General features: G+C 40.7%; 1 protein-coding gene across 1 annotated transcript in view; it reads right to left on the bottom strand.

Annotated features, from left to right (window-relative positions):
• Window positions 1-15186, bottom strand: part of EPSTI1 (epithelial stromal interaction 1) — a 110659-nt gene that overhangs the window by 53983 nt on the left and 41490 nt on the right. The window contains exon 6 of the mRNA XM_066383714.1: window positions 11126-11199. Coding sequence (XP_066239811.1) covers window positions 11126-11199 — 74 coding nt within the window. The remainder of the gene's footprint in view (window positions 1-11125; window positions 11200-15186) is intronic.

A 15186-nucleotide genomic window follows, 5' to 3' on the forward strand; every position in this document is an offset into this window, starting at 1 on the left:
ATTACTCATCTCTCCATTGCTTGCAAAAAAAGTCTGTTCCTGTAGCATTACTGACATCAGTATGTACCAGCCTCTTCCCCTCTTTGCTCTTGTCATCTCCCAGCCTTCTGGTCAACCACCTATCACTGTTTCAGACCTTCCTCCTTATCTTGACTACAATCAGCAACACAGCTGTGCTCTGTCTCTTTCTACCCTTCCAGTCCCAGGCTATTTCCTGATTTTCTTATCTCAATAGCTCTTCACTTTGCCTGAGCCACCCACCTAGAGTCACACCACAAACCTGACTGTCATTAACAAATGTCCTCCCTGCAAAATATAACATGACAGATCCTTCTCTTGGACAGAACCTTCTATCATTCCATGCTCTTTGCACAAACACCTCACTACAATTTTCCAAACCATTGTTTCCCACTATTCTCACCATTAGCTCCCACCTTTATTCACTGTCGAGCTTAGATACCACGGTCCATTCTAATAGTCTTTCCTCTATAAACACCTTCACCTCTCTCCCTCCCCTCTCTCCCTCAATCACACTTGCCTAGAAAAACACAAACCAGATAAGTCAACTATCTGCCGTACCTGGGTCTGCAAACTTGGGGGAAATAACACGACAGGTGTTTGAGATGGTAGGTATGAAGGGGGATGGAGAAGTAATAGGGTACATTGTTTGTACATGAAATTCATGAACTCTAGCTTCACCTAGTAATTCTACTGCATTTCACTTCTGAATTGTACTCAACAGCTTATCTTTCCACCTGACAACTTACTCTCAGCTGACAATCTCCTCATACTTCAGCGAGAACAGAGACATCATTAAGTCTTTTTCTCTCCCCAAACCAAGTCTTCAAGTCTCCCTATATCTGTACCCATTCTCTTTAAAATAAATAAATAAGTGTAATTCCTCATTTATAATAAGGGAAGTGCTCTCTGTTTAATCATTAGTCAATCTGTTGGTTGTACGTTGATTGTACATGCTCAGGAACCTACCCACATATATCTTTCCAAGGACTTTATTACTCTGTCATCTCCATTCTGTCCCGTCTCTCCCTCCTCTGCTGAGTCATTTCCATCGGTATCAGACGTACCCAGCTTAAGAAAACTCTCCCTTCTTGACTTGGGGTGGTGAACACACAATATAATATACAGATGATGTGTTATAGAATTGTACACCTAAAACCTATATAATTTTATCAACCAGTGTCATCCCAATAAATTCAATAAAAATAGTTTAAAAACGAAACAAAACACTCTCCCATGATCTCAGAGCCCCATCCAGTCACTGCCTCATTTCATTGTTCACCTCCTCAGATTACTCAAAAGAGTTGTTGATAAATGCCATCTCTATTTCCAGGTCTCCCTTCACTCCTGAGCCCATTCCAGTTAAGGCCCATCCCCACCAACATTCCCAAATTATTCCTGTTGGGATCACAGATGACTTCCTTACAGCTGTATCCACTGGTGCTCCTCTCCCATCCGACTTTCCAGCAGCCTGGAGAACTGACTAATCTCTCCTTTCCAAAACACATCTGTCTCGACAACACACCCTTCACTTACTCTACCTCTCAGTTGCTCTTTCATCGCCTCTGCACTTGCTGGGCCTTCTCAAATCCACAACATTCTTATTTTTAATATTATTTAAAAATTATTTTTCAATTATAGCTGGCATACAATATTATATTAGTTTCAGGTACACCGCATAGTGATGAGATGATTAGCTACCTTGTGAAGTGATCACCACCGTAAGTGTAGTACCCATCTGGCACCATACATAGTAATTCAATATTACTGACTATATTCCCTATGCTGTGCTCTACATCCCCATAACTATTTTTATAACTGACAATTTGTACTTAACCCCTTCACTTGTTCTACCTAACTCTCCCAGCCCCCTCCCATAAATTTGCTTTCTGTATTTATGAGTTTGTTTCGGTTTTGTTCATTTGTTTTGTTTTTAGATTCCACATACAAATGAAATAATATGATATTTGTCTTTTTCTGTCTGACTTAATTACTTAATAGAATGCCCATGTTGTCCCAAATGGGAAGGTTTCATTCTTTTTTATGGTTGAGTAATATTCCTTTGTGTATGCATACCACATTCTTAGGTAGTTTTATTCATTTTCATGGCTTTATGGTTAGTTACATGCTCAGAATTTCTAAACTTCTCCCTGCCACCTACCTGCTCACCCGAGCACCAAATTCATATGTATAACTGCCTGTGTCTTATCTCACAGGTATCTCAAACTTAGCATGTTAAAAATCAAACTTTTTGAATCATTACCAGCTAGAAGCAGTGGTCACTGGGACTTGGACATGAGCTGCAAAGTATAGAATGGTGACAACAATTCCAGTGCCATGTGGACTTTTCCTGTGTGGACTTTTCCTGGACTCCTGCTCCCTGTAACAGCTCCTAACAGACGGAACTGTGGTTGGGTTGCATTTTTCAGGGATTTGGCATGGTGATGGGGCCAATTTGGACTTGGTGAACATGTTAAGGACACTACTCTTTTATGGATTCTTGCTGTATTGGCCAAGAGTTTGCTTAAAGGCTTTTAATCACTGTAAAAAAAAAATAGAAGACTGGATAAAGAAGATGGGGCACATATACACCATGGTATACTAGTCAGCTAGAAGAAATGATGACATCGGATCACTTACAGCAGAATGGTGGAACCTTGATAACATTATGTGGAGTGAAATAAGCGAATCAGAAAAAAACAAGAACTGCAGGATTCCATACATTGGTGGGACATAAAATCAAGACTAAGAGACATGGACAGGAGTGTGGTGGTTACGGGGGGTGCGGGGAAGGAAGGGGGGAGAGGGGGAAGGGGAGGGGGAGGGGTACAAAGAAAACTGGATAGAGGGTGACGGAGGACGATCTCTCTTTGGGCAATGGGTATGCAACAGAACTAAATGACAAGATAACCTGGAAATGTTTTCTTTGAATATATGAATATATGTACCCTGATTTATTGATGTCCCTCTATTAAAATAAAAATTTATTTATAAAAAAAATTAAACTTTTGATATTTTTCTTCCTCAACCTTGATTCTCTTCTAATAGTTCTCATTTTAGCACATAGCACAATCATACAGGGCCTTCTTAGGGAATGACCATGTGTGTGGGTGGAACGCAGAACGCATTCCTAGCAGCTATGGCTGATGCAATGCTGTGAGAATACTCCAGCACCTGAAACCCTCCTAGACACACCCAAGAGGGAGCTCGCCCACTGTAAGGAAGTGACTCAGTGCCAATTGGGCAGCTCCCTGATCTTTTTAGCCATTGGCTTTGAAGGACATGCTGTAACACCCTATAGGCTGAACCTGTGTATATAAGCTAGCTTGCTTCCTGAAGAAAGTGGATCTGCGTCACTGAACCTGGTCTCCGGAGTCAGGTCTCTGCGTCTCTGTCGTCCTCACCCCCGGTGGGCCTTGTCCACACATGTGTCCAAAAGTTCATAAGCTCTATCCTTGGGGGCAAGGGCCAGAGTCAGCTGAGCCTCCCTCACACATACTGCTTCCTCCGCTAGCCTGTTTGGAGTTCCTTCATACTTTGCTTCCCTTTGCCCTCCAAGCATTATACTCGATTTCTAACCTGGATTATATTGATTAATCTTCTTTTGAAATAGCAACTATTTCTAGCCCACCCAATATAAACATAAAGAAACAGAAACTTACGGAAGTTAAATAACGTTCTTCAACTAGTAAGGAGGGAGGTTCAAGTTTGGACCCAGACAGGCAGTCTAATCCCAGATTTTCCCTCTCAGGAGGGTATACTGATGGTACCAGGTCCCAGTGATGAGATAATTAAGTGAAACTATTGTAAAAATAAGGCATTAGTCAACTTTTATCTTTCACCATTTATCCACTACCGAAGCTGTCTCTGACACCAGGCACGTAGAGCTAGGACCTGCTGTCCTCCTGTTGAAGATAACTTTACACAATATCAACATCAGAAAGGTTGCTCTGTGACTATGACAGAACATGACAAAAATCAGACTACTCCGTATCATGTCCAAACAAAGAAACATTCATGAACTTTGAAAGAAAAATACATGAAACTTTCTAAATCATAAAATGACAAGATACCCCAAAATTCTGACTGATATGAGTGACTGCTCCTTCTTTATCAATTACAGAATTAATCTAACTCTGGTCCTCCCTTCCTTGTAGGTCAGATTGTTTAAGACACTGAGACAGAAGTACCCTGTTTCAGGAGCAAAGCCCTGCTGCCTCAAACTCTCTCCCCAAATCACCTGACACAAGGCCAACTCTTTCCTAACTGTCAGTTCTTACACTTTCTTACTCCAGTGGCCATGACTTCTTAGTTGGGTGGCCCATGGTGTGGCTAAGGCATTTAAAACTCACTGTATGAGCGACGGGAAGTAATTGAGGCTTTTAGAGAGAGTAGTGACATGACCAAGGCTGTGCTTTAGTAAAGGAAATCTGACAAGACACTTAAACAATCAAGAGAAGAGGAGACTCTTGGCAAAGACACTTATAAGCCATTCCAGTAGGCCAGAGGACAACAAGGAGACAGTAGCACATGCAAGTGGCAGGTGACAAATACCGATGTGAAGGTGGTGGCAGTAGGAATGAAATGAGTTGACATGCACTAGGACATCTGCAGGAAGAATTGAGAGTAGGTGAAAATTTTGACTCAATCTTAACAGTAGTGTAGTGAGGGGGGGCAAAGGGGTCTATCATGCCCCGGGTGCCACTCACAGAAGGGGCGTCAAATGGTCTCCAAGAAAAACAAGAAAAGTGTAGAAGCGGGGGGGGGGGGGGGGGGGGTGCCAGTAAAGTGCCATGCCTCGGGCACCAGTTATGTTCACTACGCCACTGAATCTTAACCATCAACACCATTTAGCACTCAGTAGGCAGAGACTCTCAGATCAGGTTTCTCCCAATGTGCAGTCTTTTTTGTTTTTGTTTTTGTTTTTGTTTTTTCCTGAAGCTGGAAACGGGGAGAGACAGTCAGACAGACTCCCGCATGCGCCCGACCAGGATCCACCCGGCACGCCCACTAGGGGGCGACGCTCTGCCCCTCCAGGGCGTCGCTCTTGCGACCAGAGCCACTCCAGCGTCTGGGGCAGAGGCCAAGGAGCCATCCCCAGCGCCCGGGCCATCTTTGCTCCAATGGAACCTTGGCTGCGGGAGGGGAAGAGAGAGACAGAGAGGAAGGAGAGGGGGAGGGGTGGAGAAGCAGATGGGAGCTTCTCCTGTGTGCCCTGGCCAGGAATCGAACCCGGGACTTCTGCACGCCAGGCCAACGCTCTACCACTGAGCCAACCAGCCAGGGCCCCAATGTTCAGTCTTATACTAAGCAAAATAGACAGGATTTTTGTATCTATAAGTTTACTTCATTAGCATAAGGTAGAAAGTTATTGGAAAGGATGACTTTTGATTCACCTTACTTGGATTATAAAATGTGAGGTTGGATTTAAGCCTACCATATGGATAAGGGATCGATTTAGCCCTTAAGTGTCTTTTGGAAGCTCCCGTGAAAGGCATTAGAAGTTTGTGAGCATATTAGAAGGCAAACTTGATGCCTAAGTATGCATATTCAGCAGGCTGGTCTAGGTCCTGAGCTCTAAGAAACTAAAATAGATGAAGACATGCCCCCCCTAGGAACTAATCACACTATTATTCAAATGGAAATAAACCAGTGCTTGAGTTCAATGGCAGAAATGCAGAAAACTTACCAACATTACAATTGACAGGCTGAACACAGGTGGCACTTGGCAGTTTAGAAATAGAAATGTCCTATTTTCAAATGAGCTTTACTCTCAAGAGCTTTTCAAATTGGGGTTTTAAGGGTTGGAGCCACTTCCCCTAGAAATATTGGAAACTGTACCCAGGAGTAGAATACAGGCAGGGAGGTCACAAAAGCCCATGTACCCTGCAAGTAAGTTTAATCGTGGCACTAAGCCAGTGTTGGACCTTAAAGAAGATGTCATTCACGTACAATAAAAATCAGAGAAGACATGCTTTCTCAGTTTCTCTTTGGCTAGACAAACTTTAGATCTTGGTAGAAAGAAAACAAAAATCGACTTTGTCCAAGTCTCTCTTGACACTGCCCTGCCCTGCAGTCTTCCCTGCCCTGCAGTCCTCTCTGCGGTCCCCCATGGTGCCACAGTGCTCCTCATCCCCCCGGCAAACATTCCTGGCCTTCAAGGTACACTGTATTTCGTTCTGCTTTTTATTTTTCCACATTGCAATATATTACCATTTATTTATTTATTTTCATATTTTATAATTTTATTTAGACAATTAATTTTAACAGGGTGACATTGGTCTAAATTACCTATATTCCCTAATCCTTCAGATCTTTAAACCAAGATTTGGCTACATCACTTACTGTCTCTATGACATGGGGCAATTTAAATTACTCTATCCTCTACCTGTAAAATAAGGATAATATAGCCTTAATAGGGCTGATCTGAAAATTAAATGAATAATTTGTATATGACACATGATATACCTGACTCTACACAGGTTCTTGATAATACAGCAGCAGCTTATTATTACTTTGGTTATTTAATTTAAAAAAGCCAAGCACTTTGTATTTTTAAAAAACTATATAAATATAAATATCTAATCTATTACATTAAATGGCTATTAGATATGAATTAACATTTTATATATTTTTAAAATTTTTATTAAATTTATTGTGGTGACAGTAGTTAATAAAATTATATAGATTTCAGGTATACAATTCTATAATACATCATCTGTCTATTGGTTTGTGTGTTCACTGCCCCAATTAAATGTTTAAAAGATACCAATTCTCTTTAGCAAATCCTTAAGAGAACATTGTTTTTCCTAACACCCACACATACAAAGCATCTACTTCCCACACATCCTACCTGAGCCCCCACTAGTGCTTGAATAGGCTCAAATTTTAAACCTGCCTCTACAGCCATTAAAAAGCAAATAAGCAACAACAAAAAGGAAAACATGATTAGAAAAATAACTATAACCCTCAAAATAAATTGCCATTTAACTTGTTAAATGCTATGGTTCTACTCAATGTTTTAAATACTTAAATCACAACATCCTCTCTTTGATATAAAAAATAATCCACAGCAAAAGGTTTATTAACTGTTATCAAATCCACAAATCTACCAGTAATATTGATTAATAGAAAAGGCCATCCTAAAAAGTATCACAATTTGACTTTTTTATAAGTAGAAAATACTTATAGAGAGTAAAAATAATAGTGAAAACTACACCAAGGTTAGATGTCTATTTCTACCCTGCACCTCATGCTCAAGAGTCCTAGAACTAACACCAAATTGTGAAATCTGAGTCTCCCCCCAGCCAGAGTAGCAGACTTAATGCACCATTAATCCAGTTTGCTCTCAGCTGCCAATTGAAATAGTCACAGTCATTCGATTTTTAAGGAAAAGACAGTACTGCAGAAGTACATTCCAGAGGTCTTTTCATGAAAACCATCCTGTGTGCTCCATCTGCACGAGCAATCTGCTGGGGTATTTTCAGCCAGCTTGCCTGGGCAGATTAATGCATACAATTAGAAAGCAACCTCACAGGCATTCAACAAACTGCCTTCATTATTACACTCAGGAGAGTCCCTTTGGATGTCAATAAAAGCCTAGTTTTCTGCCTGTTAGCTAAATAATTGACAACACTAAAAATAATCAGAAGCAAATGAATGAAGTCAGGAATGAGGTGTTAGAGAGAGCACATTAAGATTCTCATGGTGGTGCCCGGGATGCTACCACGAGCTTTTTCTCTAGCAACTTGGATTCACAGTCTGCTCAAGTTCATGGTTACTCTTCTCTACAGGAAAAGGTAGATAGATAAATAAATAAATAAGTAAATAAATAAACAAACCCGCTGTTCCTGGTCTGCTGTTTGAACCACATACCACACTGTGCTGAAACTGGGAAGGACATGAAGTATTGGCTAGTTTGAAAGAATTTCTTACTTGTTTTTCTATTCTGTATTTCTTGGTTTGAGAGCTTTAAAAGAATCTAATTGTGGGGAGGAGGGAGAGACAGGGAGGGATTTGGAGAACAGGCTATTATTTGGTCTGGTGAAATTTTTGTGCTATTAAAATTCTACCAGCTCTCCTCGACAACTTTTCCCCCATAAACTGATTCTAAGAAGGTATGACCAAAGCCGTTACACGGAGGGTCCATCTTTTCTAAGATGTCCCTTCTGTAGTTTTAGCTATATAATGGTCATTCATTTTACAAAACATTGGTCTTTAAATTTCTAAAATAGTTCAAAAAATACTCTTTAAAAAGACTCACATATATACTTCTTGTGTTTCTCAATAGGCTTCGAAAATCAATTTGAAATACTTCTCATTTCTAGCTAACTTTTCTTTTTCCTGGTTAACTGGGACTTTCCCGATAAGCAGGAGCAAGATCAAGAGTGAAATGTGCATGTAATTGAATTCAGCTCTGCTAATGGCTGTGAGGTGGCGAAGAATAAAACTTTGTTTTTCTTCACAGAAAAAGGACTATTGATCTCTAGCATTTAGTAAACCACAAATTCACGAAGCTGGAAGACTATGAAAGAAAGGAGGTTGGGTGGCAAGGCCTCCCATATCCTTTAAAACTCTCATCTTTCACCCTGGCCGGTTGGCTCAGTGGTAGAGCATCAGCCTGGCCTGCAGGAGTCCCGGGTTCGATTCCCGGCCAGGGCACACAGGAAAAGTGCCCATCTGCTTCTCCAACCCTCCCCCTCTCCTTCCTCTCTGTCTCTCTCTTCCCCTCCCACAGCCAAGGCTCCGTTGGAGCAAGGTTGGCCCAGGCGCTGAGGATGGCTCCATGGCCTCTATCTCAGGTGCTAGAATGGCTCTGGTTGTGGCAGAGCAACGCCCCAGATGGGTAGAGCATCGCCCCTGGTGGGCATGCCGGGTGGATCCTGGTTGGGCGCATGCGGGAGTCTGTCTGTCTCCCCGTTTCCAGCTTCGGAAAAATACAAAAAAAAAAAACCTCTCATCTTTCACCTTCCCATGCTGAAAACTCTTTAGAAAACTGGACTCATTCAACTTCCCAGTCCTGTACCTAAAACCCCTCATTAATTGGTAAGCCAGTCTTCCCTTTTTCCAGTGTAAAATTTGGATGCTGCAGAATAAATACATTGTTCTTCTTGTTATCTCTAGGCTACATTTGCCCCATGGAATCCCCTTATCTCCTTCAACTGCTCTGGTTGGACTAGAATTAAACTCTCCTCCATTCTCTACCAATGAATGGGGCTCAATATTATTACCATAACTCCCTTAATTCACTGCCTCCTTCCTGACATCTCTCTAAGACAGAGAGTTTCTGGTGTTACGTTTCCCACTAGCTAAACCTTGAAAGAAGATAGGGAAAGACAGGCTAGGAATTCTTTGACTCAAATGATGGTAATGCCTACTTTAATTAGAGAAGATAATGTCACCCAACCCTATTTCATCTCCCACCCATTTTTTAGCCTGGGTAGCAGAGGCCAAGTGTGTAACTTGCTTAGGGGCAAGGTGAAGGACTGAGAAACTTCTTTTCCAGTTCCTACATCTGAGTCAGAAAGCAAGGAGGAACTGCTCATGATAGAGGCAGGATAGTTTCAATGGAATGAGAAAACCAGAGCATGCTATACTTACAGGGGAAGCAGGATTTAGGGTGGCACATATGCTCACCCTAACATCAGAATAACCCAAATTCAGCAAAGGAGATAAAATGATGGGAAGAGAAAAAGGGAGGGAGTCAGAGAACAATCCATTTGAAAGTGGGAGGTCAATGATTAGGTCTTGTGGGTCAGGAATCTCTACACAGTCCTGGCAAAATGGAAGTTGTCTGATCGCATTCATCAAGGATCTAAAAAAGTTTCATACTAAGTCCCTGTATTATTCAGTCACTTTTTTTCCCTTTACAGAAGATATTTTATTTAATCTTTATAAATGTCCTATGGGGGGAGATTTTCATCCTTAATTTTAAAAATTAAAGTTTAAAGTGGTTCAATAATTTTTCCAGGGTCACATCTGAAAAAAGGAGCTAGGACTTTAAACCCAGAACCACTTGGTTTTAAGTCTACCACATTTGGAATCAACCTAGGACAAGAAATATGTCCCTTTGTTTTTTCTATTCTTGTAAGCACTGGGCAGGTAACCTAGTTACCTAGTTAGCACAGAAGCTTATCTTTAAAGCCTATATAACAAAGTAGATTATCTATATTATAAAGCACAGAGTACTTGTCCTATACATGTTAGCTACTGTTATTCAAAAATTCCACTGGAAAAAGTACCTTGGCGTATGACCACCAATTCACAGTTTTGTCAATAATTGCTTAATAATTTCTCAATTCTTGTCTACAAAAATAGATGTGTGTAATAGTTCTCAATCCATTAGATAAGCCCCTAGTTACAGTAGTTTAGATTCTGGGTGGGTACTTCTTTTCAAACACACTCTTCCTTATGTCAGTGTTTTGAAAGTCAATATAATCAGAAGTATCATAAATTACCATAAAATAAAGCCATCCAAATTGTTTATAATGAAGAATCTCTCAAGGATTATTTTTATTCAATTGACAACTAAAAAATACTTTGGTGAGTATAGATGTTTCCAACCTTAGAACCTCACTTACATAATGAAGGAGTTCAATTTCATAATTAATACAATAGCCAATAATCCAATACCAGATGTTTCAAAAAGTCACCATAGCCCTGGCCAGTTGGTTCAGTGGTAGAGTGTTGGCCCAGCTTATGGAAGTCCTGGATTCTATTCCCAGCCAGGGCACACAGGAGAAGTGCCCATCTACTTCCCCCTCTCCTTTCTCTCTATCTCTCTCTTCCCTTCCTGCAGCCAAGGCTCCACTGGAGCAAGGTTGGCCCGGGTGCTGAGGACGGCTCCATGGACTTTGCCTCAGGTGCTGGAATGCCTCCGACTGCAGCAGAGCAACGTCCTAGAGGGGCCCAACATCGCCCCCTGGTGGGTATGCTAGGTGCATCCTGGTTGGGCGCATGCAGGAGTCTGTCTGTCTCTTCCCACCCTCCTGCCCCGCTTCTCACTACGAAAAAATACCCCCCCAAAAGTTACCAAAACCTAGAATTAAAAAGCAGAATGAAAATAATATGCCTATAAAGGTACGAAGTTCTGAAAACATAAACTTACTATTGCTGATGCTCTCTGAATGCTTCTCTTCTGAGGTTTTCTTGAATTCTTTTTTTCTCTTCTAGTTTGTTGCTCTGAAATTGCAAATATCAGGATGTAATCTAGTAGAGAAACTTAAACAGAATCATGAGGTTAAAGCTACCCAAGGGCCAAAATCCTTAGGTTTCAGGGGTCTCAATAGTCCAATGTGGCACTTCCAGGGCTTCCCAGAGGGAATCCTTCTCACAACCCAGGGGCACCGCGCTGAAAGCCAGGAGCCCCAGTTCTTTAAGGCTTTCCTCTTTCAACCTGATTGGTATAATCACAGAATCAGTATGTCTCATTTTTATTCCTTAGTTCAAACAATAGCAATGTTTATATTTTAAGCAGTGTGTTCAAAATGTTCTAAGGAAAACCTGAAATTTCCACACCAAGTAGGTTAAATTAAAATTATAATAAATGGTTAAACAGTTCATATAAAATTTACATATACTAAAGCATTCAGGAAAATATTTTCAATAAGCCAAGCCAACTCCCTTCTGACTTAGAATCAGATACTTAAAGCTGTTGAGAGACTCAACAGCAAAATGTCATTAAAAAGCCTTCCACTTGAATAGAAAAGAGTTCTCTCTCTTTTTTTAATTAGTTGTTTGGGGAGTCTAGAGACAAAGAACTTCATAGTTGATGTTACTGTCACCATGGCTCTGGTGTATTTTAATCAGACTTAAATAACTCGGAACAGTTGCTTTTTGTTCACTACAACACAACTGTCCTGTTTTTAAAGACTTGCCTAGGAAAAACTAGTAAAATTCCTAAACAACAAAGTGAATGAGGACAGACTTGAAGTTTTAAATGAATCCAAGGGAGATGTGAGCAGCTGGGTTTGCTTTAAAAAAGAAAAAAAGAAAAATAGTGGATCTGCCCAGCAGGAAGACCTGTGAAGAGGGACTGATGAAAACCATCATTTCCAAACTGTGCTGTAAGTTTGGCTTCACCTTTCAAAGGACAGAAATTTATACATATTGTTTATTTCCATAAAACTTTCCCTTCACACAGAACTATCTACTAGTTCCATTTTGAAAGGTAAAGCTGAAGATTTCAGTTTCAGTAAAAAACAAAGGAAATTTACTACAACCAACATGAATCAATGAGAATGCAAAGCAATTGGATTAATAGTGAAACATAGTTCTAGGAAGCAAATTAATAGAGAATTATGAAACCAAATAAATATGATCCCAATTAAGAAAAAATCCTCACTTGTGAAACCAAAAGTGATGAGCTGTGATGAGTTCCCTACATCTCTGAGGGGAAAATGGTAAGAGGTAAAAGACAGGAAGCAAGGAGTTGGTATCGACTAAACCAGTACATTATTGGTAATGTTACTTCGAGAATAGTGAGGGGGGAAAAGCATCTAGGGGCCAAGGCTGGGTTCCTTTAACAAGGTCAGAAATTAAAACCCTGTTTTAATCTCTTCACTAATAGATTATCATTGAATTCATCTCACAAAAACAGTAGCTAAATTCCATCTAACAAAGGTCTGTTTATCCCTCAGAAATTTATGGAGAAGTATTTTGCAAAATACTGGAGTATTTAAAAAATTATATCCATTACCCACCAAAGTGTAGGTATCCAAATACTTGGATCTAATCAAACTGTTTATTTTATTCCATTTAACAGTGAGTTGAGCCTGACCAGGCAGTGGTGCAGTAGATAAAGTAATGGCCTGACATGCTGAGGATGCAGGTTCAAAACCCCAAGGTCGCTGGCTTGAGCATGGGTTCACCAGCTTGAGCACAGGGTTGCTTGCTTGAGCATGGGATCATAGATGTGACCCCATGGTCACTGGCTTAGGTTCAAAGGTCACTGGCTTGAGTCCACAGTCTCTGGCTTATGCAAGAAGTCACTGGCTCAGCTGGAATCCCCGGGTTAAGGCACATATGAGAAAGCAATCAATGAACAACAAAGGTGCCATAACTATGAGTTGATGTTTCTTATCTCTCTCCCTTCCTATCTGTCTGTCCGTGTCTGTCCTCTCTCTCATTCGCTAAAATAAATAAATGAAACTAAAAAATTAGTGAGTTAAGGAGTTGCCCAAACATACTTACACATATATACACAAAAGCAGAATATAAAATATCTGAGGATATGAGATCCAAAAGAAAATATTATGGAGTCAGCTGTAGGTTCATTATCACTGACAGAGTGACCTTAATCACTTAATATCTCTGAATTTCAACAAACATTTATCAAATGCCTTTTATATTCTTGTACTATATTAGATGATAGGAATGCAGATATGAACAGAGCAGTGCCTACTCTGAAAAATTTTAGAAGCTAGCTGAGGACATAGATGAGAAAGCAATGATGGCAGTATGTACAATATATTAGAAGATAGAGATTTACAAATAATGTAGTATGAGCACATGGAAAAAAGCACACAAGTGGGTCATCAGGAAGTGCTCTCAACAGTTTCACAAATGTTCATTCAGTGCCTACTAAGTGGCAGACCCCATCCTGGGCATGGGAGCTCAGCGGATGAGTAATACTCAGAATGTGCTTTCTAACTTCAGGCTCTTAAACAGGCTGTGTGTTAGGAGTAGGCTCATCTTTACAAAGAGTGGGCTCATAGCTTTCATCAGATTTCCCCCAAAATGATCAAATAAGATGTTGAGCCTGACAGGCAGTGGCACAGTGGATAAATAGTCAACCTGGATACTGAAGTCGCCAGTTTGAAGCCCCGAGGTCACTAGCTCTGAGTGCAAGCTCATCAGCAAGGGGTTAGTGGATTGAATGGGGTAACGTCCACATGATCCCAAAGCTCGCCATCTTGATTCCAAAGGTTGCAGGCATGAAAAACCCAAGGTCACGGGCTTGAGCAAGGGGACCCTGGCTCGCCTTGGTCAAGGCACATGCAAGAAGCAATCAATGTACAACTAAAATGAAAGCAACTATGAGTTGATGATTCTCATATTCTCCCTCCTTTCTGTGCCTCTCTCTTTAAAAAGAAATATAAATAAATAAATAAATGTTTAAAAATAGAGAATGAGACCTGGGTCTAATGAGAGGTAGAACTTTTAGGTAGAAACCAATCTTAAACAAGCAAGAGCTTTCCAGGAGAAGAAGGGGGTGATGGGAGGAGGGCTACTGTACCCTATTGTTTGGGTTCTTCACTGCCCAAGGAGGCCAAGAGGAGAGGGTTGGAAAGGCTGATAAATAGCCAACTTTTACCATGCCTTGGATCTATTATGGGGTGCTTCAGCACAGAGAGGTGTCTTATTTCCCAGAAGGGTACCTTCTATCACCAATCTGAGCACCCACAGAACTGACTGCCTGGATAGAGAATCATTTGTAATATGCACAAAGGCAATGATGGGTTGGTAGTGGCCCTGGTTAGAAAAAGGTCATTCACACGGCTTGCAGTATTTTTAATGTACAAAAGCACAAGAAAATATGCCAGTTCAGGGAAACCCAAGAAGCTCCTGGGTAAGTTTAAAGGTGTTTGTAGTGAGATAGGTGGAAGATAAGGCTGAGAAAGTAGAAAGGAGCAATTATAAAGGAATCTGAACAGATGAAATGAAAATGAAAGAAGAGAATTTTTTTAAAGTAAATGGAGGAAAACTTTGGTGCCTAGAGTGCAAAGGAGAAATGTCAGCACTGGGCAATGTTAGAGACACAGCTCTGGGACACCCAGAAATCTGGCGTGGCCAAAAATATCCATGAGTGTCTTCTTTTCTCCAGCAAACCTGTTCCCATGTTTTTGGTGGAAATGAAATAATTGAGCCAATTAATTCTCATGTAAAATAAGAATAATCTCCTCTGCCTGCTTTCCACACAAGAGGTTGATATAATAGAGTCGAATGAGATAGCATTAGGCACTTCTTTACATGCATAATTAATTAGGTTAGGGCACCCTCATTGAGTGTTTACTAAGTGTTAGGCATGGTATCCTTTAAGATTGATGGTCCTATTATTATATTAGTCTTATACCCATCTTACAGGTAAGGAAAGTGAAGCATAGAGAAGCCGGAAGCTTACACTCATAGTACTACAGCTGCCTTTCAGATATATCATTCACATCCAAA

The sequence above is a fragment of the Saccopteryx leptura genome, chromosome 4, assembly GCF_036850995.1.
Source record: "Saccopteryx leptura isolate mSacLep1 chromosome 4, mSacLep1_pri_phased_curated, whole genome shotgun sequence".
NCBI classification, from domain to species: domain Eukaryota; kingdom Metazoa; phylum Chordata; class Mammalia; order Chiroptera; family Emballonuridae; genus Saccopteryx; species Saccopteryx leptura.